Raw genomic sequence first — 27,361 nt, 5'->3', positions numbered from 1 at the left:
CTCGCGTGGCTCTCTGAAGGACGCCCTCTACAACCAATGAACTGGGAGAGTGCGCCTGTCCCGCCCCTCCACGAACGGCAGCAACCAATCCCATTGCAAAAGAGGCAAGAAACGCCCCGCCCCGAAAGAGGCGGGGCGGGGGCTGGAGGGGGGGTGGACGGTTGGCCCTGCAGTACAGTAAGTCCCCCCTGAGGGGGTATTCCGAAGGCGGTGAAAGGTTCACTAGTTGCGCCCGGCCCTAGGGAGCGAGAGCGACCGGAGGGACGCGCTGGAGGCTGTGTATAGCCCTGTCGGGAAAGCGTTGGGAGGGGAGGCGAGGCGGAGGCCTGAGGTGAGGGACCTCGGGCCTGCCGCCGCTGCAGAGAGAAATATCGGAAGTTGGACGGGACGCGGAGGAGACAGGGGTTGGGAGTGTGTGGCTGGCAGGACAGATGCTGGGTTTCCCGGTTTCCGAGCTTTAGCGTTTAAAAGCCTGACAGGGGGAGGCCGTTGGCGTCTAGTTGTCATGACAACCAACCGCCCAGTGGCGGGGAAGACAAGGGTGGGACTTTGGGCGGGGCTAACGGGCTGCAGCCAAGAAACGGACGTGGATTTAGAGTCAGGATTCCGAGGAAACTTGGGATGCCAGTTTGTGTAGCTTTTGGTTTAACCCTCATCTGCTGGATAAGCCAAGCTCCTTCGCTTGGAGTTCAGGACTCTTCACGATCTGGTCCGTTCCCCCCCCCCCCCCCCCGCAAATTCCAGCAATTGACACCTTTCCACCCCAAACTTATTGGGCAATTTTCATTCCCCTGAGATACTACATGTTCTCCTGCAGCCCAGTGCCTTCCCCTTTCTCTTCATTGCCTTGTCCACCTAAAGAATTTACCAGTCTCTGGTAGTCCCCTTCACCTGTTGTCCTCTGAACATCCCTGCAGCCAGAGAACATCCATAATGTATGTACTACATGCGTCCACACTCTGCAGTTTCCAGTTCTAGGTGCACCAAACTCCTGTCCCCATCCTATAAGCACAGAAAAAGCAAGAAGCCCCACTGCTGCTACACTGATGGGAGCCTTGTTGCAGCTAGGGCTGGAGCAGGAGTGTTCTCTTCCCATTTTATAGGCACAGTCTCCATACTGCACTGCGCGCGCGCGCGCGCGCGCGCGCACACACACACACACACACACACACACACACACACAGTGCAGGGCATAGTGTAGGGGTGTGGAACTCAATCAGAGAAGGGGCCAAAATCTAAAATCCAGCCTAAATCGCGGGCCGAATGGTTTACTGAACAGTCATAAACTGACAATGTCATAAACTGACAGCGGAGTGCAGTGATGACAGCGCGGTGCGGGCCACATTGCAAGGCCTGGCGGGCTGGATTTGGCCGGCGGGCCTTGTGTTTGACACATGTGGCATAGTGCCTCGCACTCAGTACGAGGAACCTGCAGAACCAGAAGGGAAATGAGGTAGGAGGTCTGTGAGTCAGTTTTTATCCCCCACAAAGTGGTAGATTCTTTGAAAAGGCACCCCCTATCTCTTCCCCCTCCCCGTGCCTCACCCTCCACCCCCAGCTCTTGACCCCTGGTCCCTGGATCCTGTCACATTACCCTGCCTTCTCTATAGGGTTCCTTGGATGATGCACACTGAGAAACTTCATCTGAGCCCAGGCCCCCATGGCATCCCAGGACAAAGATGTGGAGCCCTCACTGCCCTCTCCATGTGTCTCCCGGATGGGGCCCTGGGAGGCCATTCTTGAGGCTGTCAGGGAGCAGCTTCCATCTCTGGACTCAGATTCCTCTTTGGTAAGTAAGTATCTTCTTCCCATGTCATCTTAGGCCCTGATTACTCTTCTTTTCCTATGGCAAATGCGATGATGACACGTGGAAGGCTGTGGAGCTTATTAGCTCTGCATTCATCATCACTGTTTCAGTTCTCTGAATATATTTATTGGTGCTCAGCATTCTCCTGGGTCTTACTAGTGACCCCAAAGGACAACTGGAGAATTCCTCTGAGGGCTTATCACAAGGCACTGAAATGGTTGCCACCCTCAGTGGTGGTTCTAGCCAAGTTCTGGCTCAACAGAGAGTTGAGAAAGCACCTCAGCAGAGGAGAATAGCAGGAACATCAGCATCAAGCAGACCTGGGTCCCCATCCCCACAGTAGCTAACTTACTGTGGGCAGTTATCACTGGTACAAATTTGGGATTCTGTATGTAAAGTGCCTGGCCCAGAATGGGCGCTCAACTAATAGAGTTAACAAAGCCACCCATATCCTAGGGTATTTTTTAAATCCTCATCCAAGGGCATATTTATTGATTTTAAGAGAGAGAGGAAGGGGGAGAGAGAGAAAAATCGATATGAGAGAAAAACATTGATATGAGACAGAAACATCAATTGGCTGCCTCCTGCATGTGCCCAGACCAGGAACTGAACCTGCAGCCTTTTGCTGCACAGTAAGATGCTTCACCTACTGAGCCACCGGCCAAGGCTTCATCCTAGTGTTTTTCTTATCCTGGTAAACACCCCCTTTTGCTTTATGGAAGATGGTGATAAACAGAGAGGTACATCATGTAAGAATTAAGCACCAAGGCTCCACATTGTAAATTGATGTAAGGATTAAATAATTAAATTTTGAGCACAGTGCTTGGGACATAGTGAATGTATAATACATAGTAATTTTCTTTTTTAAAAATATGGGTTTTTTTACTCCAGAGAGAGGAAGAGAGAGAGATAGAAACATCAGTGATGAGAGAGAATCATAGATCGGCTGCCTCTTGCATGCTCCCCACTGGAGATTGAGCCCGCTACTGGACATGTGCCCTGACCAGGAATTAAACTGTGATCTCCTGGTTCATGGGTCGACACTCAACCACTGAGCCACACTGGCCAGGCCATAGTACTTTTCTGATTGATCACATGCATTCATTCAACAAACATTTTTAAAATATATTTTATTGATTTTTTTTTACAGAGAACAAGAGAGGGAAATAGTTAGAAACATCAATGAGAGAGAAACATCAATCAGCTGCCTCCTGCACACCCCCCACTGAGGATGTGCCCCCAACCAAGGTACATGCCCTTGACCCTGGGACCCTTCAGTCTGCAGGCTGACGTTCTATCCACTGAGCCAAACCAGTTTCGGCTCAACAAACATTTAAGGAGCCTACTCAGCCTCTTCAAGGACCAGGAAGCCTTTGTAATGTTATAAACTGTGGTGGGCCTTGATTCACCACGATGCTAATTGTGCTTCTAGTTTCAACCTACTAAGAGAATGTTGGATGGCAATAGTGACTCTGAATTTAGATTTAAGTGAGTTGTACCATCTTCTTATGTAGTGGAAATTAGGCATGTGCACTCAGGTAAGATGTTACAGCGACCCCACAAGCAGAGCAAAGTGGGCGAGGCACCAGGTGGGAGCTCAGCAGTGGATGTCAAATACACAGGTTGGAGCTGGGCGTGTAGAGAATGGTTTTAGAAATAACAAGCTAGATTTGGGTCCTACCTGTGGCACCTGCAAAGATGAAAATGGCACAGCTTCGACCCCAGAGATCTAGTGCACAGCGAGGCTAATAGGGAGTAGATAATGCAACCCCACTGCCTTTTCACATCTTCAATCTCATTTGCTCTCATCTTCAGAATACTCCTGTGAGGGGGGTCTCCCCCACCCTATCTTAGAGGTGACAAATGAAGGCTTTATGTCATTAAAAGATGGTTCAAGTCATGGGGGAGGGGAAAAGCTGGACTCTTTTAGCTACCACTTCTGTACTTAATTCATTCACACCAGGCATTAACTAAGCACCTGCTGTGTGCAATGTCAAGGATGGCAGGTATGTGCAGAACTGGGAACTCAGGATCTCCCTTCCACAAGGTGGTGCTGCTGAGCTTACTTTTCTAAATCAGCAACAGGAACCAGCACTGGGCAAGGCCCTTTGGGAGAGAACTGATTGCCCCTGCTGTCCCGCTGAGGCAGGGCAGAATGGGGTAAATGGGGCAAGGCCCTCCTAGCTCTGCCCCCTGCCAGGTAATCCCTGAGCTGTCTTGTCTGTCCACAGTCAGACTGCGGAGAAGAGGAGTTGTTCATTTATCAGCGAAATCAAACCACCTTGATTCCAGACTTGTCAGAGGAGCTGGCTGAAGACCCTGATGGGGCCTGGGTTGGTCCTGCCAACAGGTCTCCTGAGGTCAGTGGAATGCAGGCTCCAGGGAACCTGCTGGCTGAACAGGGTGTGGGAGTGCGTGTCCATGGCTCTCGCTGGATTCTAACAGCAGTGTGGGTCAAAGAGGTCAAAACCCCTGGTCCAGCATCTCTGCACACCCAGGCCTTTCTCCAGGTACAACCCAAGCAGTTCAGACACCAGCACACTTAATACCAGGGTTTTTGTTTGTTTCTATTACTTCAGCAATTCTTCTGGATGATTTTTTTTTTTTTTAATTTAAGATGGAAAAGTCTGTACCAATTTATGGGGATCAAGCCATGGGCTTGCTGTAGAATCAGAGGGCTTGGGTTTATCTTGTCCACAGCTTAATAGCTATGTAACCTATTTATAATGGCCAAAGGTGGAAGCAACCCACATGTCCATCAACAAACAAAAGGGATAAAATGTGGTTTAGCCATACAGTGGAACATTATTCAGTCCACTAAAAGGAATAAAGTACTGACACATGCTACAGCATGATCAACCATGGAAACTGAGCTAAGTGTAAGGGCACAAAAGAAAAGACAGTATATGGTTCTACTTCATTAGGTTCTACTTCATATCTAGAATAGGCAAGTTTATGGAGACAGAATGTAGATTAGAGTTTACCAGGGGCTGGACGAGTGGAGTAGAGTTCCTGGGATTTTGGGGGAAAGGGGTGTGGAATGAAAGAGCCTAGGAAATGGACAATGGTGGTGGTTGAACTGCATTATGAATGTATTTATTGCCACTGAACTTTACATTTAAAAATATTTAACATGGCAAAGTTTATTACAGACATGCCACAATTAAAAAAACAAAAATACTTCCCTAAAGTATGATTTTGAGGCTGCTAACTGAGGACACCTGCTTTCTCAACAGCCACTTGTGGCACCTGTGGAGTTCTCAGCAGAGCCCTGGGGTGTATGGAATGTAAGGATGAAGGAAGGAAAGGACCCTGGCCAGCCCTTGGAGGGCGGTGGTGAGAGCAGCTCTCTTAGGATGCCTGAGGAGACCCCCACATGGCAGGAAGGTGACCTTGGGGACATGTCCTTCAACACCAAAGGATCCCCAAGTCCTCCTTGGGGGCTGCAGGGAGAAGCCACCCTCTCTCTCCCAGGAGAAGACCTGAGGATGGACCCAAATGCTGACCCGTGTGTTCAGAAGGGCTCAGATTCTGCAAACCGGAGAGCCCTCCGAAAAGAGAGAAGAAAGATGATCGAGAGAGACCTACTTCATAAAGTCACCTGGGGTGCCAGGAACCCTGCCTGCAGTGACCACAGTCAAGTGAAGAAGACACCCTGTGAATCTGCATCCACGGGTCGGAGACCAGGAACGCCACCACAGGGGCCCCGGGAAGGCCTGCCAGTGCTCGCCCTCCAGGTAGGCATCCCTTGCCCTGTGCATACTCAGGGTGTGACCTGTAGTGGTCTCTAGACCTGTAGTGGTCACAGGCCAACTTGAGGGCTGGCCCATTACACCTGTCTTAATCTGTGGGAGCTGCTATAACAAAATCCCAAGGACTAGGCCCCGGCACATTCTGTGTCTGGTGAGGGCCTGTCCTCTTCTCACTTAGTCCTCACTTGATGGAAGGGATTTGGAGTTCTTTTATGAGAACACTAGTTCCATTCATAAGGCTCCCCCCTCATGACCTAGGCACCTTCCAAAGCCATCACCTCCAAACCCTATCACTTTGGGGTTAGGATTTCAGCATATGAATTTGGGAGGGGCACCAACATTCATTCTACAGCAGCGATCTTAGGCTCATGGTCCCTGTCCACTGGCAGACAGGCTGTCATACCTGTCTCAGGGTTTGTGCAGTGCTGGCAGACAGACCATCCTCAGGTAGAGTTAACAAGAATAAGGAAGAGTAAGGAGACTCCAGCGTTCTTAAAAAAAAAAAAAAAAAAAAAAAAAAAGGTGCTAATCCCAAGCATGTTTATAAAGACACACAACTGCATAGAAGATAGAGAACAGAGCCCCAGCCAGTTTGGCTCTGTGGATAGAGCGTCAGCCTGCGGACTGAAGGGTCCCAGGTTTATTCTGGTCAAGGACATGTACCTTGGTTGCGGGCACATCCCCAGAAGGTGTGCAGGAGGCAGCTGATCAATGTTTCTCTCTCATTGGTGTTTCTAACACTCTATTCCTCTCCCTTCCTCTCTGTAAAAAATCAATAAAATATATATTTAAAAAATATATATTTTTTTAAAAATTTAAATCAATGGGAAAATACCCTCAGGTGAGGATTTTTTAAAAATTATATTGAAAAAATAACATCAGATAAATAATAAAATACTTTTTTAAAAAAAAGATAGAGAACAGACTCTGTCAAAATATAATTCTCAAACGTTAATGCTCCTATTCTCATACAAATAGTGAACACTGTTAACATTAGCTTTAGCTCATGAATGAGGGACCAGCAGGATGACAAAAGCAGTTCAAACAGATTATAAGAAACTAGGATTTTGTAAGACATTGGGAAAAAAAAGAAGTGAATGCCGAGATAAAATTGCTACATTAAGTGCAAAATCAGTAAACATCCTACCCGGCAATCGAACTGATACCTCTGGAGCTGTCTTCTTTACTAGACAGAAAAGAAAACCATTGCACTTCCTCAGTTTTACAAAGTGGTAAAACAAGTGGGTCCTGATCAATTGTGCAAACCAACCTCCCCTAGGAAGGTGAGCTTCTTAGAAAACTCCAGCATGACATTGAAAGGTCATGCAATTCTCTTTTTTGCCTTATTTACAAATTTGAATAATTTTCTTAACAACTTTAGAGAAAACTGGCTTTAAGGTGCTAATGGAAGTCATTTTCACAAATTTCATTCTTATCAATTCCATTCTTTCTGTTCACTCCTAAACACTTTTATTTTCACTCACCTACAGGGCTGCAAGGAGCTGCAAGTTCATACATAACAAACATTAATTCCTGCTTAATTTCCCTCCTCTGATTACACCAGCTCTGCCCCCATAGCATTCTTTTTCAAGTCTTGCTTAGAATTACTTGTATTTTTTTTCTTTTTTAAATATATTTTTTTGTTGATTTCAGAGAGAAAGGGAAAAAGAGAGAGACAGGAACATCAATGATGAGAGAGAATCATTGATTGGCTGCCTCCTGCACACTTCACACTGGGGACTGAGTTCGCAAACCAGGCATGTGCCCTGACCGGGAATTGAACCATGACCTCCTGGTTTATAGGTCAATGATCAACCACTGAGCAACGCCGGCTGGGCACAATCTGTTTCTTTTTTTTAATTTTATTAACTTTATACAGAGAGGAAGGGAGAGGGATAGAGAGTTAGAAACATCCATGAGAGAGAAACATCAATAAGCTGCCCCCTGCACACCCTCTACTGGGGATGTGCCAGCAACCAATAGTGAGCACCTGTTAACATTAGCTTTAGCTAATGACCTTGACCAGAATAGTACCTGGGACCCTTGAGTCCGCAGGCTGAAGCTCTATCCATTGAGCCAAACTGGTTAGGACACAATCTGTTTCTTAAGAGCAAAACTTTTTAACCTTTCAGTGTTTTAAATCTGTATGAACCTACAAAATTTTAAAAAGACACTGGGTTTTCTCCAGGTCAAAATAGACTTTTGTGCCAGACACAGAAGTATTAACCAAAAAGGTACAGGAAAGAGGTGCAGATCCCTGGTGCTTCTTTCTGCAACACACACAGGGTGAATGAGTAATCCCCATTTTGCAAATGTGGGCATGCCTCCAAATCCTGATTCCTGCTCCGGGACATCCCATGCCAGCCTCTGTAGCTCCCAGCACCCTGCGGCAGCCTTGTAATCTCCACTTTAAATCATTTCAGCAACTTGAAGAGTGGGATTTGGATCACATCCTTCAGAGTCTAACTGGACAAGAGGACGACCGGGGAGATGGAGCATCTAGAGGAGTGTGGTGGGCAGCTGATCACCTCCAGGGCTCAGGTCTGACCTTAAACACTAGGGCCCAAGGGCATTTCCATAAGTAGCTCCTTCCAGGGCTTCTCGGTAAAATAGGTTCATGGGCTGAGTACAGTCAGTCTTCTCTGCTATTCTCTGCTGCTCAACCCTCACTGTCTTAAACATTCATGTGCCAGTCCTTGAAAGACTTCATTTTTTTACTCACTTATTCATTCACTACATGTGTGACTGCCGGCTATGTGCCAGGCATATACCAGGCCCTAGGGATACAAGAGGGAGCCCTTCAGAAGTGGTCCCTGCCCTTGACCTTCACCTTTTCCTCCTAAATACCTCCTGAAGCCTTCCTCTCTTTCCTTCTGGGTGGATAGTGTGGAAAGTAATCCTGTCTTTGGTGCTTCTTCAGCCAGCTTCTAAACACAATCCTACTTCTATTGCCTCCCTGGTTACAAAAGAAAGCCAGGATGTTGATTACTGTCAGTGCACTTGTGGCCTTGCTCTGGGCAATCCTATATAATAAGAGCTAATATGCTAATTAGACCAGATGGTGGAAGGACCAGTTTGGGGGGGAGGGCAGCAAGCTTGTGCTGCCAAGCCAGCCATGGCAGTCCTGGCACCCCCACTTCTGCAGAGGTGGCTGAGGGAAGTGGGCCTACACTGCAGTTGGACATTCCCCCTAGGGCTCCCAGGCTGCCAGAGGGATGTCTGCCTGCCAGCTTAGGTCCAGTCTCCAAGGGAGCAAACCTAAAGTGGCAGGTGGACATCCCCTAATGGGTCCTGGACTGCAAGTGGGCACAGGCTGGGCCGAGGGACCCCCAAGTGCACAAATTTTTGTGCACTGGGCCTCTAGTTCTGTAAATAAAATAAAATAAAAGCTCCCTATTCCCTCCAGGCCTGGCCTGTAGAGGTAAGTGGGGGCAGGTCTGAGATAAAGAAGCCAGGACATTCAGTTAGGCCTCCAGTTCAGAGCGAAGGCTCTGGGGCTGATAAACTTGTGCTGTTTTTAACAAGGTTTTGTTTGTAATTTAACCCCTGCTAACAGGCTCAGGAAAAACCCTATAAGGTGGGGTGAGAGTGGGGGCTGTAATTAGTACCCCTTTTTTTGAGGACAATGTGGCAGAATGTTTTCTATTTAAAAGGCATATAAGCCTTTGATCAAGCTATTCCACTTCTTAAGTCTATCCTAACACGTATTCTTATAGGTGGGTAAAGATGTGTATTTAAGGATGTTCATCTCTGTTGCAGTTTATTTACAATTGTGAAAAATTGAAAGCAACCCATATTTAGTATCAGTATTCAATAAGAGTCTAGCTAAGTCTGTTAAACCACAGAACAATCTGCAGTGTTAGTCTGTATACATTAACTTGGAAAGATGTAATATATTCAGTAAAAAATCTACAGAGGATAATCCAATTGCTATTTTTTAAAAAGTGAACACAAGTGGAACTGGAGAGTGGGGTAAAGTGTTAAGAAGTCACCCCTAAGAGTTGTCTCCCTGCTCCTGAAGATACCACTTCCCCAGCCCTGCTCATGGAGGTGGGACACCAAAGGGTGGGGCAGGGCCTCCCAGGCCCCCTCACTTCTCCATGTACAAGCTGGAGGTCCATCCACATGAGGGGTCAGGCCTCTGTAAGTCGTTAGCCAAGTCTTCATTAGTCAGCCTCCCTTACTCTCTGTCAGGTCATGCCGAGCCCAGTGCCCAGGATAGGCTCATGGAACAGCTCACCCTCCTGTGTGCTACGCAATTCAGAGCCTCTTCCCCTGCCTGGAAGACGCCTGCTGACCTGCCACCGGACAATGAGCAGCTGGAGGTCAGAAGCAGGTGGGACTTCTTGCCAGGCATGGCCCTGTCCTCTTTAGAACTGGCCCCAGGTCTAAACTCCCACTGCCTCATCCTTGTAGGAGCCTTGCAGCCTATTGTGGATGGGGCACTTGATATATATTTTTCATTTCATCTAAAAAAATCTGGTCAAGTAGGTGCTACTATTATCTCCATTTCATAGATGGGGAAACTGAGGCTTAGAGATGTTGACTTGCCCAGGTCATATGTAGCAAAGCTGGGACTCGGCCCCAAAACAACTCTCTTTCTCCCACACCATGGAAACCCTCCCTTCACCATCCACATGGTCTTCCAGAGGCATAGGGCCCTGGTCTTCTGGCCACTGTTAATTGGGCCAGCCCTGAATAGCTGAGCCCAACCAGGCCAATTAGAGCCTTTCCTTGGGGATTTTTACCCTGGTATCTGGGTAGAGGTGAGAGGGAGGAGAAAGGCAATGTCAACAGCAATGTCGACCTGCACTGTTCAGTTGTAGCCACTGGCCACATGTGGTTACTGAACCCTTAAAACATGGCCTATGCAACTGAGGAACTGAATTTTTAATTTTATTGTATTAATTTAATTTTAGTTAGCCTAAATGCAAATTGCAACAAGTGGCTACCATGATGGAAAACAGAGATATAGGACATCTCAATCATCACAAAAAGTTCTATTGGATGGCACTGGCCTAAATCTTAAGGGTTGTTCTGAAGAGTAAAATAACTCATTGATAGGCCCTCCTCAGTGCCCCCCACACAGTTGGTGCTCAGTCAGTGGCAGCCAGTAGCCCAGCAACAGGTCCCCTGTAATCACTGAGAAGTGACTCAGCACCCCTGCTCTTCTCATCTCAGATGTGCTTTGAAGGAGCTGGGCTTCCAGGCCAAGCTGAGTCAGCGTGGGCTAAGGAACCCAGCGGAGCCTCCCACCACCTTCATCGACCTGAGGCCCACCGAGCCATCAAACCAGGGGTCATTGGAAAGGTACAGAGAGCAATGACAGCCCTGCAGCAAACCCACTGCTCTGTGGATGACACATTGGCCTAGAGGGGAACAGGGACTTCGAGGGATGGAAAGACTTGAGCACGGGCAAGTCCTGGGAGCACCGCTCAGTTGAGAAGTGCTCTTAGCCAGGAGCCAACAGTCCCACTTGGTCCTCAGGAGGTTCTCCCAGAAGAGAGGGAGGAAGCAGAGGCAGACACAATCTTTCTAGATCTAAGCAAACAGTACATCGTCCTGGGTGCTTCCCTCTACCACCTGGCGGGAAGCCCAGTGGCCCTTTGGTTTCGTTAGCTGGGCTTTGGCTGGCCTGCCCCCTCCTGCCTTGGGTTACCAGGGAGGCCTGGGCACCCCAAGTCCTTGTAGGAGCCTGGCCTGGCCAGAGTGGATTGGGGCACATCTAGCGAACCCTTGTTTCCTCTGTTCCAGCCCCAGCTCCAGCCCCAGCCCCAGCTCCAGCTCCAGCTCCAGCTCCTCTGACAGTGAGGATGCAGGGGAAGAAGAGGCAGCTGCTCAGAGAGATTGGCAAGGCCCAGCAAGGCTACGGTAACCACTATGGGCTCCTGCTGCCTGGGGCTGCTCCCTGTTGCTTTCCACACAAGCCCTTGGCCTGGCACATTTAACGTTTGTGCTTTCAGCTCTATGTATTGCATCCAAGCCAGCACTTAAGGGTCTGGGGAGAGGGGGAAGGTAGTCTTGGGAGCCCACCGGGACCCAGTATCATCTCAACCTGATCGTTGCTCCCAGTCAATACCAAGGATGCCTTAGCCTGCTCTGAAAAACAGCTCCCCAAATTGATTTCACCCCCAATTGGTGGTGACAGTGGCAATAAAGAGAAAGTACAGAGATGGAGTAAAGTGATGAAAGGCTTGGGTGAATTAAGATGTAAAATGTCAAAATTTAGAGAAGGTGCAAGTCTCCTTCAGGCAGGGTTGGGGGCGAGTCTCCTTGTTGGGGGGGGGGTGGAGAGGGTGCGGTGACACTGTGGTCATTGGCAAGCTACAATCATGCTATAGCAGTGTCCATTTTTGGAATTGGAAAGCTTGTTGATCCTATCCTTTGAGAATATCAGTCTAATGCAACTCTTCCCATACTCTGGTCCATGATCAAGCATTATAGGAAAAAAAAGGAAGAAAAATTTGGGTAAAGAAAGGACACATGGGCTTCATCCCAGACATGTTTAACATGAAGACTGAGTTGTGACTCAGTAAGGGCGGGAAGCTGCAATCGTTTATGTACATCTTGAGAACTGGGGAAAATGCTTCTGGAAGCACTGGCTTTTGTGTGTGCCCTGTTTCAGTGGCAAAGCATTGGGAGGTTTGGCCTCCACTTGGCATTGACTGAGATGGTTCTCTTGTGTTACAGGGACTGTACCGGGAAAAGTCAGCTTCTCCAGCAGCTCAGGGCTTTTCGGAAGGCTCAGCCCCAGTGGCCTGCCAACAAGGTTCCTAGCAACCAGAAGGCCCCTGAAAATACAGCTGGATCTGAGACTGGGAGGAAGTAACACGTAACACTCTGAGTAAGGCATAATGCCCTGGCCAGACACCCAGGAGGAGGTCCTGGGGCTGTGGGAGACCCTTTGGGCCAGGGATAGCCAGAGAGGTCCTGGTATCTCCTCTGGGCCAACAGTAAATGCCTCTGGGACTGGATCTTAGGAGGTTATTGGGATGGGTTGACTCCGTCAGCCTGATGGTCCTTCTCTCTCCTGTTTCCATTAGCAGGTGTTTTTGCAGTGCAGGGCCTCTCAGATTGGATCTAGCCCTCTGTTAGAATTTGGACAGAACATTTTTATGCATTTACAGCAGAGATCCCAGCACAAACTTATACATTGTACAGCGTGAAGACAACACAGATGATCCTAATCCTCTGAGAGGGCGTGGAAGGAAAGCCCATGAAGACAATGGTTTTGTTCTGATCGTGGAACTGAGAGCCTTTACATCTTTGTCCATTTCTGCATTTTTTCCATTAATGTACATCTGTTATTTTCATCATACAAGGTCTTTTTAAAAACTGTAAAACATACTTAGAGACTTTCAGGGTGGAAAGTCTTGAAAGAGAATTTAGCGTGATTTTCTGGGTCCCTGGATACTCGCTAGTTTGTACACATTAATCGAGCTCCTAAGATTTCTCTTTTTTCTTTAACTAAGACACAAAGGCACATACAGGTTCTAAGGTTATTCCAAACTAAAGGTGAAGTTGGCCTTTAAATACAGAGAATACTGGATGCTCTAACACCCGAAACTGTCCTCATTTCACAAGGTATCCTTGTGAATAGCCAGCCAGCAAGAGCTGAGGGAGGCACTCCCATCTCTCTCACAGTTTCTTTGCGAGCATTATCCACCCCACCTCATTTCCATAGTCCCTTCATAACAGGCTGAGGCCCTGTTACGTGGCACCTGTGTTCCCTCCCCACCTTGTTTTCAAGATTTTGCTTGTCAGTCTCTCACTCCCCCAACCCCCACTATCTGCCCCATGGGTAGAGCAGAAAAATCATCTGGGGTTCTTCCCATGCTGTGGACTGGGATGGTCCAGCAGGGTCCTTGGCATTTGGGTGCATGCACTCAGCTAGGGTCACAGTTGGCTGCCATCTGCTGAGGGAGGGCAAGGGTCTCTTCCCATTCTGCTGTGCACCAGACAAGACAGGCCCTGCAGGGCCTCAGCCAGCCACAGGAAGTGAAGATCAGGGCCAGACATTACTGATCTGGCCACAGGGTTCTCACAACCAGCCCCACTCACAATGAAGGGCATTTTCATTAGAAGCCAGATGCAACAGGGGCTTCCGCGGGGCCATAGGAGCCCCAGGAAGACATTCCTGCAGAGAACGGGCACGCTGCTGTCGCTTGAGGTCCCCAGGCCCTGTCCCACCTGTGGAGGCTCCGCACCCTCAGTTCTGGGGCACACACAGGACAGGCAGCCTCAGTGTTGCACACCTCCACCTGTGCTGCCAGCTAGTTGTCAAGAGCAAAGGCCATTTCTTCCCTTTAACCCCATTTCCCCCATCTCTACCCCTTTTAATGCCAGTAAGTTCTTTCAGGATGTTTTGCAGCAATAGAAAAGAAACTCTGTTCCAAGTTCAACTTTGAAGAATTCTCTGTCAAAGTAAACTGGGAGGATGAGGCAGTGGGAGTTTAGACCTGGATTGAAAGCCTGTTCTGCCAGTTGGCTCAAGTTCTTAGAGCTCTTGTGGCTTCAGTTTCCCCATCTATAAAAGGAGACTAATGAAAAGTCCTACATCATAGCACTGCATGAGAGCATATTATGGAAAGGCACTTGATGGGCCCAGATATCGGACCAGGACGAGGACAGCCTCCTCCAGCACCAGGCGGGACCTGAGAAGTGAGCTGGGGCGCTTGGCTGTGTGTATGTGGGGTGCGGGTTGTCGACAGTGTTGGCCCAGCCAGGTCTGACTGGGTATACTTGTCCTACGAGAGCTCTGGAAGCTGGCCTAGAAGGTGAAAACCATCTTTAAACTAGGCGGCCCCATTCTCCAGTGAACATGCGGGCAGAGCACAATGGGGCTGGGAGGAGGACACACATAATGTATTAAAGGAGAACCGGTCACATGCCCTGGAACCTGAGTTGTGTAGAAAGGTGAAAATATATACATCAATTGAGTGACAAAACAGTGGAGCGTCAAGAACTGGCATGAAGGCCAACGTCACCCAGCAATAAGGAACAGTCACACTCTGGATAAAATATTCTAGAAACCAGTTATTTCAGCAGCTGCCCTATGACTCCAGATGACTAAACTGGACAAAGACTTTATATTCTTTATATCCACTAAGGAAACCGTAGATATAAAGAAGCATGTCTACCTCAAAGTAGGACAACCAAGACTGGCCTGATCCTGGAACATGGCCACTTGGGGCTGACGCAGAGGCAGCCCTGGATCCTTACCTGGGAGGATGGAAAGGCCAGTCAAATCCCAGGCTTCCTCATGGGTTGGGGAGGTCTGGAGATGGAGTCAGGCATCCATCCTACAAAACTGGATCTTCAAAGGTAACACCCAGCTCACCCCATTGCCTTTTTTAAAATTTATTTTTATTGATTTCAGAAAGGGAGAGGGAGAGAGAAACATAAATGATGAAAATCTTTGATTGGCTGCCTCTTGCACGACCCCTACTTGGGGATCGAACCCACACCTGGGCATGTGCCCTGACTGGGAATTGAATTGAGGCCTCCCAGTTCATAGGTCAACGCTCAACCACTTAGCCGCACCAGTCAGGCATCCCATTTCCTGTTGACACCACTGGAATGCAGGAAAAGCCCCCATCACCTACATTTAGAAATTGTAGCAAGGTTGGAGGGGAAGGCTGGGGTAGGTAATGCCATAAGCCACTGCAGCCATTGCAGCTTCCCCTGCAGTGGTTAAAAAGTGTCCCTCAAATTCTAGTCCAACCAGACCTCAGAATGTGACCTTATTTGGAAATAGGGACATTGCACTAGTGGATGTAATTAGTTAAGATGAGATCATTCTTGCCACAACCGGTGGATAGAGTGTCGGTCTGTGGACTGAAAGGTCCCAGGTTCGATTCCGGTCAAGGGCATGTACCTTGGTTGTGGGCACATCTCCAGTCGGGGGTGTGCAGGAGGCAGCTGATCGATGTTTCTCATCGATGTTTCTAGCTCTCTATTCCTCTCCCTTCGTCTCTGTAAAAAATCAATAAAATATATTAAAAAAAAAAAAAAAGAAGACGAGGTCATTCAGGAGGGCCAGTAATATAATCACTATATCCTTAGGAGAAGAGGGGACAGACACAGAGAAGGCCACAGGGTCTGTGGGCCACATTGGAAGTGGAAGAGGCACAGGAGCTCTCTACCAGAGCCTCCAGAAGACACTGGTGCTGTAGACACCTGGACTGACAGGATTAATTCCTGTTTTAAGACGGCCAATGTGTGGTCATTCATACAGCAGCCTTAGAACTGAAGACACCTGGCCCTGTGCCCAGCATTCCACCTGAAATGTCCCCTGCTGTGTCCTCACACCAGGCCCAGAGAGCAGAGTCCATGTGAAGATGCCTTAAGGTCAGCGTTTCTGGCTCTAGCAGCTTCATGAACTGTGCATGGTAGTCAGGCTTTGGCCCCTGGGAATCCTGGAGCCTCGCGGGTAGTGCTACACCCCATTGGTGTAGCTATGTGGTTATTTCTCTCCATTGTGGGTCCTCTGGTGTTTGTGGAGGTCGGTGCCCCGGCGGAAGCCCTGGCCACAGGCTGGGCATGTGTAGGGCTTCTCGCCTGTGTGCGTCCTCCGGTGGGCGCTGAAGTGTGAGCTGTTGCTGAAGCGTTTCCCACACTCGGCACACACATAAGGCCGCTCCCCGGTGTGTATCCGGCGGTGGATGACGAGGCTGGAGCTCTGGCTGAAGCGCTTCCCACACTCAGCACACTGGTAGGGCTTCTCGCCCGTGTGGACCCGCTGGTGGGTGCTGAAGTTGGAGCGGTCGCTGAAGCCCTTCCCACACACGGGACACTGGTACGGTCGCTCCCCGGTGTGTGTGCGCTGGTGCTTGGTCAAGTGGGACGTCTTGCTAAAGCCTTTGCCGCATTCGGGGCACATGTATGGCTTTGCCACCTTGCAGGGCCCCCCTCTTTCCAGAAGTTGGTCAGATTTGGTCAATCCCCTGACAGGGGCCGGCTTGTGACCTGGGAATGGGGAGCTGGGACCCCTGCACCGAGCCGACAGCACTCGGTCCCATTCTGTTCTCATCTGTGTGTCCTCTCCATCCTTCAACTGCATTCTAAGGCCTGAGACAGAGAAAGCAGAGTTCCTGAGGAGGAGGGAAGCTTCTGATAAGAAGGCAAAGGCTGAGTGGGCAGCCCTCCTGAGGAAAATGGAGAGCAATGCTCTTCAAATCCCCCTCAAAACACAAGCATGTCAGCCAGACCCTGACGTGAGGTGCTAACGCCACGGCCAGAGGCTGTTATAAACACACAGCAACTTGTTTAATCCTTGTAATGCCCATGAGGTAGGTGCTGTTACTGTCCCATTTTATGGACAAGGAAACTGAGGCACAGGGAAGGTAGGGAACTTACCAGAGTCACTTAGCTGGTAAGTTAAGAGGCCCAGTAGTCTGTCGCTGGAGTTTGGTCTCATAACCTCTAGGCCAGGGGCAATGGTGACCTCAGACAACACTTGACAATGTCTGGAGACATCATGGTGGTTATGTCTAGGGCCTGGAGTGTTGCACCTGGCATCTAGTGGGTGGAGGCCAAGGATGCTGATGTATAGTCTCTGGTACACAGATGGCCCCACAACAGAAAACGACCCGGCCCTCATGTCAATAGTGTGCAGGGAGAGAGACCCTGCTCTAGGTTGTTCTGTTTAAAGCAGGAACAGAAGGCCTGGTGACCCAAACCCTCAGTCTCCCGCTCATGTACTTGGGGGCAGCCCCTGAACCCTCTGCAGAACCAAGTACAAGAGTGACCACAAGAGTGACACAAGCACAGAGTAAAAGGATCCTTGAACGGACCTTGGCTCTATCCCTCCAGGTTGTGTGACTTTGGTCAAGTGCTCTATTCTGCTTCCTTGTCTAAGACATAAGGCAAACTCCACTTGGGGACCTTGAGCATGAGGCATGCTGGGGCACTGGGCTGGGGGGTTGGAGAGCTGGGGAGCAGATGGCTTCAAGCAGAACCCCCTGAAAAGCTCACAGTGGGGGCACACTGACCTGACAAGGAGGAACAGAACCTTCTGTCATCCTGAGATATGTCCGCTCTAAGACCCAGAAGACCCAGAAGCCAAACATGGGCTTCGGTTCACATTTACTGAGCCTCAATCCTCACACGTGTACAATTAAGATGTAACCACCTCACTGGTCTGTTGTGAGGCTGTTGTTTTTGTTTTTTTTTTGTTAATCCTCACCTGAGGATATTTTTCCCACTGATTTTTAGGGAGCATGGAAGAAAGAGGAAAAGACAGACAGACACATCGACTGGTTGCCTCCTACACGAGCCCTGACCAGGGCCCAGGCCAGGGAGGAGCCTGCAACTGAGATATGTGCCCTTGACCAGAATAGAACCCAGGACCCTTTGGTCCACAGGCCAACACTTTATCCACTGAGCCAAACTGGTTAGAGCTGTTGTGAGAATTTTTACAAAGAAACTGAAACTGGCAGTTCTTCAAAAGGTTACATAGTCACATGACCCAGCAATTCAGGTGTAGGTTCAAGAGAGTAAGTGCTGATAGGTGACACTCGGAGACTCTGATCCAGCTCACGCTTGGCCTGGCTCCTGGCCCTCCTTTCTCCCTTGGGAACTAGTTTCACTTTTGCTCCTGCGGGCAGTATATGGTCCCAGACTGATCTGGTATGACTCTCCATCTCCACTGAGGATTTCTGCTGGAGCCCCAAACCTTTCTCACAGTCACTATCTTCTCTTGCTTTTCCCTTGGGCAGGGGACAGCACACCTGGACCCATAGGCTGCGCCTATCTCTATAAATAGTTTTCTGTACTTTTGTGGCTGCTTTCATGCCAAGATGGCAGAGACTGTATGGCCCACAAACCTGAACAATTTATTATTTGTCCCTTTAGAGAAAAGGTCTGCTGAATCCTCCTCTAAGTCTTTGGCTTGAACTACACAAATCACCATGGTTTAAACCCCAGGAGAGGACAGAAGCTAACCTGGGACTTCTGTTTCCTTCTTGCTGACCCCACCCCATTGCCACCTGAGCTGGCACCACCAGAGACATCCCTAGGTCGCAAGGCAGCAAAAGCTGGGTCCCGAAGGCCTTCTCCTCACCCCTGCCGGGCAGTCAGGGAGTGGGGAGTCCTGCTTACAGGAAGGGAGAGGGGAGGATGTGAGTGTGGGCTGTATTATAATAGAACCATGGGACTGCAAATCCTTTCCTCGTGAGGGCAAAGGGGCATCAGAAAAATCTACAGAAAAGTGAGATGCTCTGAAAGACAGGTTTTGCTTCTGAGGGGGAGGAAGTGAGGAAACAGGGCTTTCCCTGGCTCTGGGAGGGGAAAGCCTGACACCCTGGAGGAGTCTGGAGCTTCATCACAACAGAGACTAAGTGGCCAAGGATTACAACTAAGTGGGAGACAGATACGGAATAGAGAGCATGGAGCAATGGTCCAGCAACAGTGTGCACAGAAAACTGGTGGTGTTCTTCTATGAGGCAGTAGAAAGGTTCATTTCCATTCATTTCACAGATTCTTAGTTTGAAAAAAATGAGGATATAAAGGAAAGTATGTAATGATTATGGCTCTGTTTTTGGTGTAAATGCCTATGTAGATGCCGCTGATAGAGGTGTTATAGATGTGATTAACATTTACAAATCAACTGACTTAAGTAAAGCAGACCAGCCTCCGCACTGGAGGTGGGCCTCATCTAACCAGGTGAAGGCCTTAAGAGCAAATCCTGAGGTTTTCCAGAGAAGGAATTCTGCCTTTTAAGACTGCGGCATAGAAATCTTGCCTGAATTTCCAGCCTGCTGCCTTGCCATACAGATTTTGGACTTGCCAGCCTCCACAATCATGTGAGCCAATTCCTTAAAATAAATCTCTTTAAATATACACATCCTGTTAGCTCTGTTTCTCTGCAGAACTCCAACTGATACAAAGCAGCATCTCAACTCCTTTAGAAAACATTTTAGGGAATAAGTGGCAAGACAAGCAGAAAGAGAAGAGACAGTGTTGAGTGGGGAGCCGGGGCGCTGGTAAGGAGAGGCCATTGATGGCCAAGCCCTTGCCAGGAACAGCTCTGCCCATGGGGGCTGAGGGCAGCACTGAAGGGAAAATGACCAATTGTATGGGTGCAAGAGTGAAAGAAGAAGGAACTCAGGTTCCATCTTCCAGGGATGTGGGTGAGCCACCACTCTGTCCCCACTGCAGCTGGGCCACTGACAAGACACCAGCAAACGTGGTTTTGCAGGCTGTATGCAGCTAGATACCAAGCAAAACTGCTTACTAAACCAACCCCTGGGCATGGGGCCGGTGAATTCCTATTTCTAACATGCTTCTCATGATCCCTCAGACCACTACAGCTTGAGAACTGCTAGCCTGGCCCCTGTAGGCAGTAGGGAGCCAGAGAAGGTGTGAGCGGAGAGGTGGCCTGGGTCTTAGGTCCTGAAGGCAACACACCTGGGGGATGCCAGGCCAGCTACATCCAACATGAGATGAGGCAAAGAGCCTCCACCCCCTAGGACTGGCCCACATCATGGTTTCTAATGGGTAGCAGCCAGGGTCTCCCCACGTTACCTTCACTCTCTGGCAGCATGTCCCAACTTTGGTCCTGCTGAGCTGGGTCCAGACACCCCCACTCTTCCTGAGACAGGTACACGGCCATGTCCTCCAAGGTCACTGGTACCTGCAAGGACACAGCCCACTCAGTCCTACAGGCTGGGCCAGCCTGGTGAGCTGACCCCCTTCCACTCACGGCACAATGGTGGGTCCTGCTTACCTCCCACCACTTTCCCTCCCCACGCTGTCCCTCTCCACATGCTGTCATACACCTTTCCTCCCAACCTCAGCTCAGACATGGCAGGATCCTGCTCTTTGGGACAACACTATTGCCATCATGCTCTGTCCTGTTGCTGCAGGGCAGTACAGAGTGGACAGATTCACTGTGTGGAGCAGCAGGATCCACTGTGTGTTCAGGCCACTGAGGCCCATACTCCTTGGTGACACGGATTAGCATGCCCTCCCTCAACTCAAGCCAACCCTGGGACCCAAATGGGGAGACTTGAGGATTTCAGGATGGCTCTAAGCCAGTGGTTCCCAAATCTAGCATCTGACTGACCTGAGGAACATGATTAAAACTCAAGCAAAAGTAAATAAATAACATAAATAAAACCCAAGCTTACAAGGTCCAGAAGAGACAAATCCAGAAACAGAAAGAGGCTCAATGGTTGCTGGGGGCTGAGGGAGTGGCGATGGGAAGTGACCACTAAAAGGTGTGGGGAATTTGGGGCAGGTGGTGAGAATGTTCTAAAATTGATTTTGGTGATTGCATAGCCCTGTAAATATATTAAACATTGTATATTTTAAACAGATGAAATGTATGTATATGAATATTTCAATAAACTTTTATTAAACAAGCATAAGACTATTCCAGGCCATGGCTGGAAGAGGAATCTTTATTTTTACCTAGAGTCCCAAGAGATTCTAACACCCAGTTGAGTTTGAGTGATCGCCCAAGCTCACCGTTGGATCCCAGACTCCTACAAACACACCGAATACTCAGGTGGCATCTGAGAAAGAGCAAGATACCTCCTAGCAGGCACAGGTCATTTCAGGGAGGAGTGCCTCAGAAACCCACAGTCCTGGCCATGGAGAGAAGTGTCTATTGGGATGCTGCAGACCAGGAATGCCCACTCACCTGGGACCAGGCTGCAAGGAAGGATGTGGCTGGTGCTGCCATCTCCTGGTGCTGGGAGGTGCCTGGGCCTGGGGAAAGAGCAGTCACCAGTGAAGCCCACATAGCCCACCTGTGGGCACAGCAATGAAGGCCAGGACAGGTCCAGCAGCTCCCCACCTGTGCTCAGCTCCTCACGAGGAGCCACATGCACACAGGCTTCAGTCTCCTGCAACACTCTTTGCCCTTTGCCTCCCTCTCCTGTAGGGCTGCTTCCTTGAGGGCGGCTACTCACCCCTCTTTGGCCAGAGTTCAGGGTTTCTTTCTTGTCTGCGGCTTAGCTGGGCTGGGGGCTGCTGGCTGGAGTCCCGAACTCCTTCCTCCAGGGACAACTCCTTTGGCTGGACCTCTGCCTGACATTTTGAAGACCGTTCCCCCATCTGGTGGGGCACTGCATGGTCAGAGAGTACCTCTGGGCCCTGCGAACAGATGGAGAGCGCCAACCAGCTCCCAGGTCAGGGGGAGACCCACAAGGTCTCCAACGCCTTGTTGGGCACCCCTGGCCACCCTCACCACCAAGGTGGCCTCATCATTGCGCTCTTGGCCCTCCACATGCCACACACAGCCCTACCTCCAGCCACACCCTGGGAGAGAGAATGTGAGCTGGGAAGAGGTCAGGTTCCTGGCTTGGACACAAGGAGGCCTGGTCTGCTTCTGAATGAGACTCCAGTCTCTCCCTGTCACACTGCATCGGTGTCACTGTCACACTCTCACCCTTATTTCTTGGTGCTCTCAACAAACCGTGGGCCAGAAGGGCCCTGTTTCAAATCTCATTTTGGCAGTTGGCATTACTGCATTTGCTACCTTTTTTGAAATCATTTATAGGTGCTCTGGGATAATCTAATTCGTTATTCCAGAGAAGGTGAATTGAACAAACTTGAGTAGCAGTTTACTGAGCTCTATAATAGCACTTGAGATAAGAAACATTCCCCAGGAAACTGTTAAGACAGCTGGGGAACCCATCTCGGGCTCCTGTTCATCCAACACCTCTGACGGGAGACAGTCCTAGAGATTCCAGGATACACAGTGACAGAGGGAAGCCATGCAAGACCCCCCAGAACCAGGCTGGAGGGGTTGGAAGGGCACCCCGAGTTCTTATTAGTTACCATGACTGCAGGGTTTGCTTATTGCACTCAACTCCCATTGTGGTCAGGTTTGGGAGGAATGTGTCTGTCCTGCTGGATGCCAGGGAACAGCAGTGTGTGGGCACTGGCACTGCCACAGGAAGAAAGGGACCTGTCTGCATTTGCCAAACATCTAATCTGGGCATGGCACTGAAAAAAGAGTTTTAAAAGACTAAGTGGCTTTTTAACTTTTTTTCATTTAAGGAGTTTAGTGGCTAAAAGCAGGAGAAATTTGTGAGAGACTTCCCATTCCCCAAATCTGGTTAGGAGGAGGTGGAATGTGCTCTAGAGTTACGCTGTCTACAGAACTTCCCACGATGATGGAAGTGCCCTACAGCCACACTGTCCAGTACGGCAGTCACTAGCCACGTGTGACGACTGGGCACGTGAAATGTGGCTGGTGTGACTTAGGAATTACATTTTTAATTTCACTTAATTTTAAAAGTCACATGGGGCTGTTGGACAACGCAGCTCTAGAGAGATGTTTATCACGGCACCCACCAGCCATGAGTACCTCCCTCTATTGGGATCCCTTCAACTCCCAAGGCCACACTAGCTTAGGAAGGGCTAGCGGCGCTAGATGTGGTTAAATCAACCCCTGGGCCAAGGATGAGGAACTTCATAGCTGTCTTCTTCCATTCAAAATGTTTGGTTCTGCCGAAACCGGTTTGGCTCAGTGGATAGAGTATCCGCCTGTGGACCAAAACGTCCCGGGTTCGATTCCGGTCAGGGGATGTACCTTGGTTGCGGGCACATCCCCAGTATGGGGTGTGCAGGAGGCAGCTGATCAATGTTTCTCTCTCATCGATGTTTCTAACTATCCCTCTCCCTTCCTTTCTGTAAAAAATCAATAAAATATATATTTTTTAAAACAAAACAAAAAAACAAACAAAAAAAAAAGTTTGGTTCTCCCAATGAGCCCAGCTGGCCACAGCTCCAGAACCCAAGGAATCTCCAAATGCAGACCCCAGCAGCGGGGCCCTGAGGACACAGAGCCCCTTTCCTCACCTCAGGGCCAGAATGCCCCCCACCTCACCCTCTGTTTCCTGGGCTCCCGCTGAAGCCCTTCCACGAGGACCACGGCCTCCTCACCGCTCTCCGGCTGCTGCTCCCGCACCCGGGCCTGGATCTCCCCGGGCAGCACCGTCAGGAACTGCTCCAGCACCAGCAGCTCCAGGATCTGCTCCTTGGTGCGCAGCTCGGGCCGCAGCCAGCGGCAGCAGAGCTCCCAGAGGCGGCTCAGGGCCTCCCGGGGGCCGGCCACCTCCTGGTAGCAGAAGAGCCGGAAGAGCTGGCGGAAGGTCTCGGGGCTGGGGTCTTCCATCTTCGGGGAGGGCTCCTCTTCCCAGTGGAAGTCCTCCTCCACCTTCACAATCAGGATCTCATCCTCGTCCAGGGGTGGTGTGGGCTGGAGGCCCCGGGCAGTCGCCATGTTCCCAGGGGGCCTTGCTCCTTCTCAGGCCTCACGGATCAAATCTGTCTCTCCCTATAGGCCTGGCCAGCCACTGGGTAGATGTGGCTTTTTGTTTTTGTTTTTGTTTTTGTTTTTTCAGGAATCTGTGGACAGAAGATAACATCATTGGGGGTGCACTGGGGCTGGATAAGCGTCTGCACCCATAAGCCCCTGCCTTGGGTCCAGACCTAACTCACCCTCTTTGGCAAAAAAGCAAGGACTGAAATAGATCAACTTATCTCTGCTACTAACTCCCTGCTAGTTCCAAGACAAACTGCTTAACCTCTCTGGGCCTGAGTCTCCTCGTTTGAAAAGAAAAGAAGGTGAGCCGGGACCGGTTTAGCTCAATGGATAGAGCGTTGGCTTGGGGACTGAAGGGACCCGGGTTCGATTCCGGTCGGGGGCATGTACCTTGGTTGTGGGCATATCCCCAGTACGGGGTGTGCAAGAGGCAACTGATCGATGACTCTCTCTCATCGATGTTTCTAACTCTCTATCTCTCTCCCTTCCTCTCTGTACAAAATCAATAAAATATATTAAAAAAAAAAAAAAAAAAAAGAAGGTGAAATCACCCGCACACAGGTTGCGGAGGGAACTGCACGGGATGTTTGGGAAGTTTAGCGCAGCGCCTGGAACCGCTCAGAGGTCCAGAGACACTGAGTTTTCATCACATCACAGTTGGCCCTTGCTGGATGGGGTCCCTTTGGAAATATGGTGGGAACCAGAGCCCGCTCTGCCCAGGAGGACGCAGACTCTGTCCCAACCTGACTCGGGATGCGGGCGCGGTGAGAAAGTCCCTCCACCGCGGGGGACCCCGCGTGGAAGTCACTGCGGGGGGTCCCTCCGGCTGCAGGGCCCAGGGAGGGCGGGTGGGACTCCGGGCGGAGTGTCCAGACCTCGGAAAGGGAGCGGTGGCCGGGGCCGGAGCACAGACCAGGGTGCTGGAGCGGGCCGCGGGACGGCGGTTAGAGTCGGGACCCCGCGCCCTCGAACTCACCCGCTGCGCTGTGGCCCCTGGAAGGTTTGGTGCGCGGGACGGGAGCGGGGACGCGGGCGCGGGGGGGGGGATCGACAGACAGGCCGGCTGGCTTGGGTCGCGGGTGGGGAGGCAGAGGACCCCCAACGGCAGAACGCAGCAGGCCGGCGCAGGCCATTGGCTGAACGAGCTGTCCATCTTGGGAATGAGGCAGTGTGGGCAGGCCCACGGAAAGCTTTGGGCGGGGCGTAACGTAGTCCTCGAGCGATTGGCCGAGCTGGCTGTCAAGAATAGGATAGGCGGGTCTTGGGAGGCGTTGTGGGTTACGTAGTCCTGGCACCGTTTGTCCAGAGACTGTCAGGCGTTGGCTGGAGGCCACGTAGGCGGGCCCGCAAGATGCATTTTGGGTAATGTAGTTCTGGAACCCGCGCGAACCGTTAAGAATGTAGGGAGGAGGCGTAAGTGAGCCCTCGGTAAGCATTGTGGGTAATTAATCCCCACTACCCCCCCCCCCCCCCCAGCACCTTCAGTGAGTACACGCTGGTGCTCCGAGGCTCCGCATCTGGGCCATTTTCCCGTTTCCCTTCCATACCTACCCTGCCACTGTGGAGAGGACCTTGAAATAACTTTTTTACTTGGTATATAGTACTTTGTATGTACCAGGCTCTATTCTAAGGACTTTCCTATTATTAACCTGACTAGATGCCTGGTGCACGAAATTCATGCACCAGGTAGGGTCCCTAGGTCTGGCCGGTGATCAGGACTGGTCAGGGCCTTCCTACTGCCTGCTGGGGCTTTCCTTTGTTTTGCACCACCCCTTGGTGGTCAGTGCACATCATAGCGAGTGATCAAACTCCCGAGGGGACACTTTGCATATTAGCCTTTTATATAGAGATTCTTCTTTGAAACAACCCTAGGAGGTAGGTAGTGTTACCCCTGTTTCATAAATGAGAAGTCAGAGGCACAGAGAAGTTCAGTGAGGCTGGAAGCCAGACATCTATCCTTATTCAACCCCTTAATTTTTTAAAATCCTCGAGAGAGGGAGAAAGAAACTGAAGCATGGTAGCAACCGCTGTATAATTTTTATCCCTGCTGCTCTGGCTTCTGTAATTGTTTGCTTGCTAAAATAATAGAGAAATTGCTCTAACCAGTTTGTCTCAGTGGATAGAGCGTCAGCCTGTGGACTAAAGGGTCCCAGGTTCGATTCAGGTCAGGGGCATGAACCTTGGTTGCGGGCACATCCCCATTAGGTGTGCAAGAGGCAGCTGACTGATGTTTCTTTCTCATCAGTGTTTCTAGCTCTCTATCCTCTCTTTTCCTCTCTGAAAAAAAAAATCATTAAAATAGATTTAAAAAAATAAAATAATAGAGAAGTTATTTTGATTTTCTGAACTTCTATAAATCACCCTATTCAATTGTATACCCCATTGATTGTGGTTTTGCTGGTCTTTCAAAATCCATTCCCCTGCACCTGGAGACCAGGACAGCACAATTGCTTTAATTGCTACAGTGGCCTCAGGAAATGTGTTGACTCAGTGACTCCAAGACCTAAAACTATAATTAATCTTTGTAGATAACTAACTTGCTCAATTTAGCGTCTGTAACTGCTTTTTGCAAACCAGTTTCCTCATTCCAAATCTAGAGATGTAATTGTTTCCTTTGTGATATTTGCCTATATAACCCTGATGTTACCACCATTCGTGGCTGTGAGATTTGGAGTGTGATTGCCCCCTCGTAGCCACCGGTTTACGAAATAAATGTGTCTCCTTAATTCGACTTCTTGAGGCATCCTTGTGTGATTCGTGGGGTACATTACAACAAAATATCAATCGGTTGCCTCCCATAGGCTCCCTAACCAGGGATGGAAACCACAACCTGGGTATGTTTGGTGCGTGGGAGGACACTCTAACCACATCGGCCAGGGCGTCAATCCCCTTAATTTTAGAGACTCTCCATTCTCATGTTTTATTCCCTGTCCCCCTACATCTGACACCCAGTTTTTATTGTGAGGGCACCATGCAGAACAAGAGACTGGGTTGCCCGTGACTGATTTCTGTAGACCACCACCTCCCTGAGTGGGAGGCATCTGTAAGGGCAGATGTATGCCCTAAGCCCTGACAGCCTTGTGGGACCTGGAGAAAGCAGGCCCATATGTGCCTCAGTTTCTCCTTACAACACCAGGCTGCTTGTCAGGAAAGTCGGGATCTTAGAGTGAACTACCTCTGGTTATGGGTGTGTTGCTGGGACTACCAAGGCATGCAGCTGTGTCAGGAACTGGTGCCCAAGTCCATCCAGGAGGCCTGCCATTCTGTCTGCTTCAGGAGGGTGTGGAAACTGATAATTTGAGCCCTAACCTATTTGGCTCAGTGGATAGAGCATCGGTCTGTGAACTGAAGGGTCCCAGGTTCGATTCCGGTCAAGGAAATGTATCTAGGTTGCATCCCCAATAGGGAGTGTGCAGGAGGCAACTGTTTGATGTTTCTTTCTCATCGATGTTTCTAACTCTCTATCCCTCTCTCTCTCCTTCTCCTTTCAATTATATATATGAAAGGGATAATTTGAATAAG

At 49.8% G+C, this 27,361-nt stretch overlaps 2 protein-coding genes across 3 annotated transcripts; one reads left to right on the top strand and one right to left on the bottom strand.

Annotated features, from left to right (window-relative positions):
• Window positions 1-147: 147 nt before the first annotated feature.
• On the top strand, window positions 148-15,598 carry DNAAF8 (dynein axonemal assembly factor 8). 2 transcript variants are annotated; one of them, XM_084882412.1, is made up of 10 exons: window positions 148-177; window positions 1,611-1,789; window positions 4,039-4,167; window positions 5,044-5,544; window positions 7,983-8,100; window positions 9,754-9,895; window positions 10,741-10,869; window positions 11,314-11,430; window positions 12,250-12,403; window positions 12,606-15,598. In XM_084882412.1, exons 2-9 carry the CDS (start codon window positions 1,661-1,663, stop codon window positions 12,386-12,388), a joined length of 1,404 nt encoding a protein of 467 aa, XP_084738538.1. In that variant the 5' UTR covers window positions 148-177; window positions 1,611-1,660; the 3' UTR covers window positions 12,389-12,403; window positions 12,606-15,598. The 2 variants fall into 2 exon arrangements, with proteins under 2 accessions (XP_084738538.1, XP_084738537.1); XM_084882411.1 differs by having other exon boundaries at window positions 12,603-15,598.
• On the bottom strand, window positions 14,622-24,973 carry ZNF500 (zinc finger protein 500). The gene is made up of 6 exons (XM_084882414.1): window positions 24,816-24,973; window positions 23,402-23,922; window positions 21,477-21,660; window positions 21,206-21,273; window positions 20,086-20,194; window positions 14,622-16,629 (listed from the first exon to the last, which is right to left on the bottom strand). The coding sequence occupies exons 2-6, from the start codon at window positions 23,795-23,797 to the stop codon at window positions 16,025-16,027; spliced, it is 1,362 nt and encodes a 453-aa protein (XP_084738540.1). The 5' UTR covers window positions 23,798-23,922; window positions 24,816-24,973; the 3' UTR covers window positions 14,622-16,024.
• Between the last annotated feature and the right edge of the window lie 2,388 nt (window positions 24,974-27,361).

The sequence above is a fragment of the Pipistrellus hanaki genome, assembly GCF_964339955.1.
Source record: "Pipistrellus hanaki genome assembly, chromosome: 4".
NCBI classification, from domain to species: domain Eukaryota; kingdom Metazoa; phylum Chordata; class Mammalia; order Chiroptera; family Vespertilionidae; genus Pipistrellus; species Pipistrellus hanaki.
The sequence above is the reverse complement of the archived record's forward strand: the minus strand, read 5'-3'. Positions and strand labels throughout refer to the sequence as shown.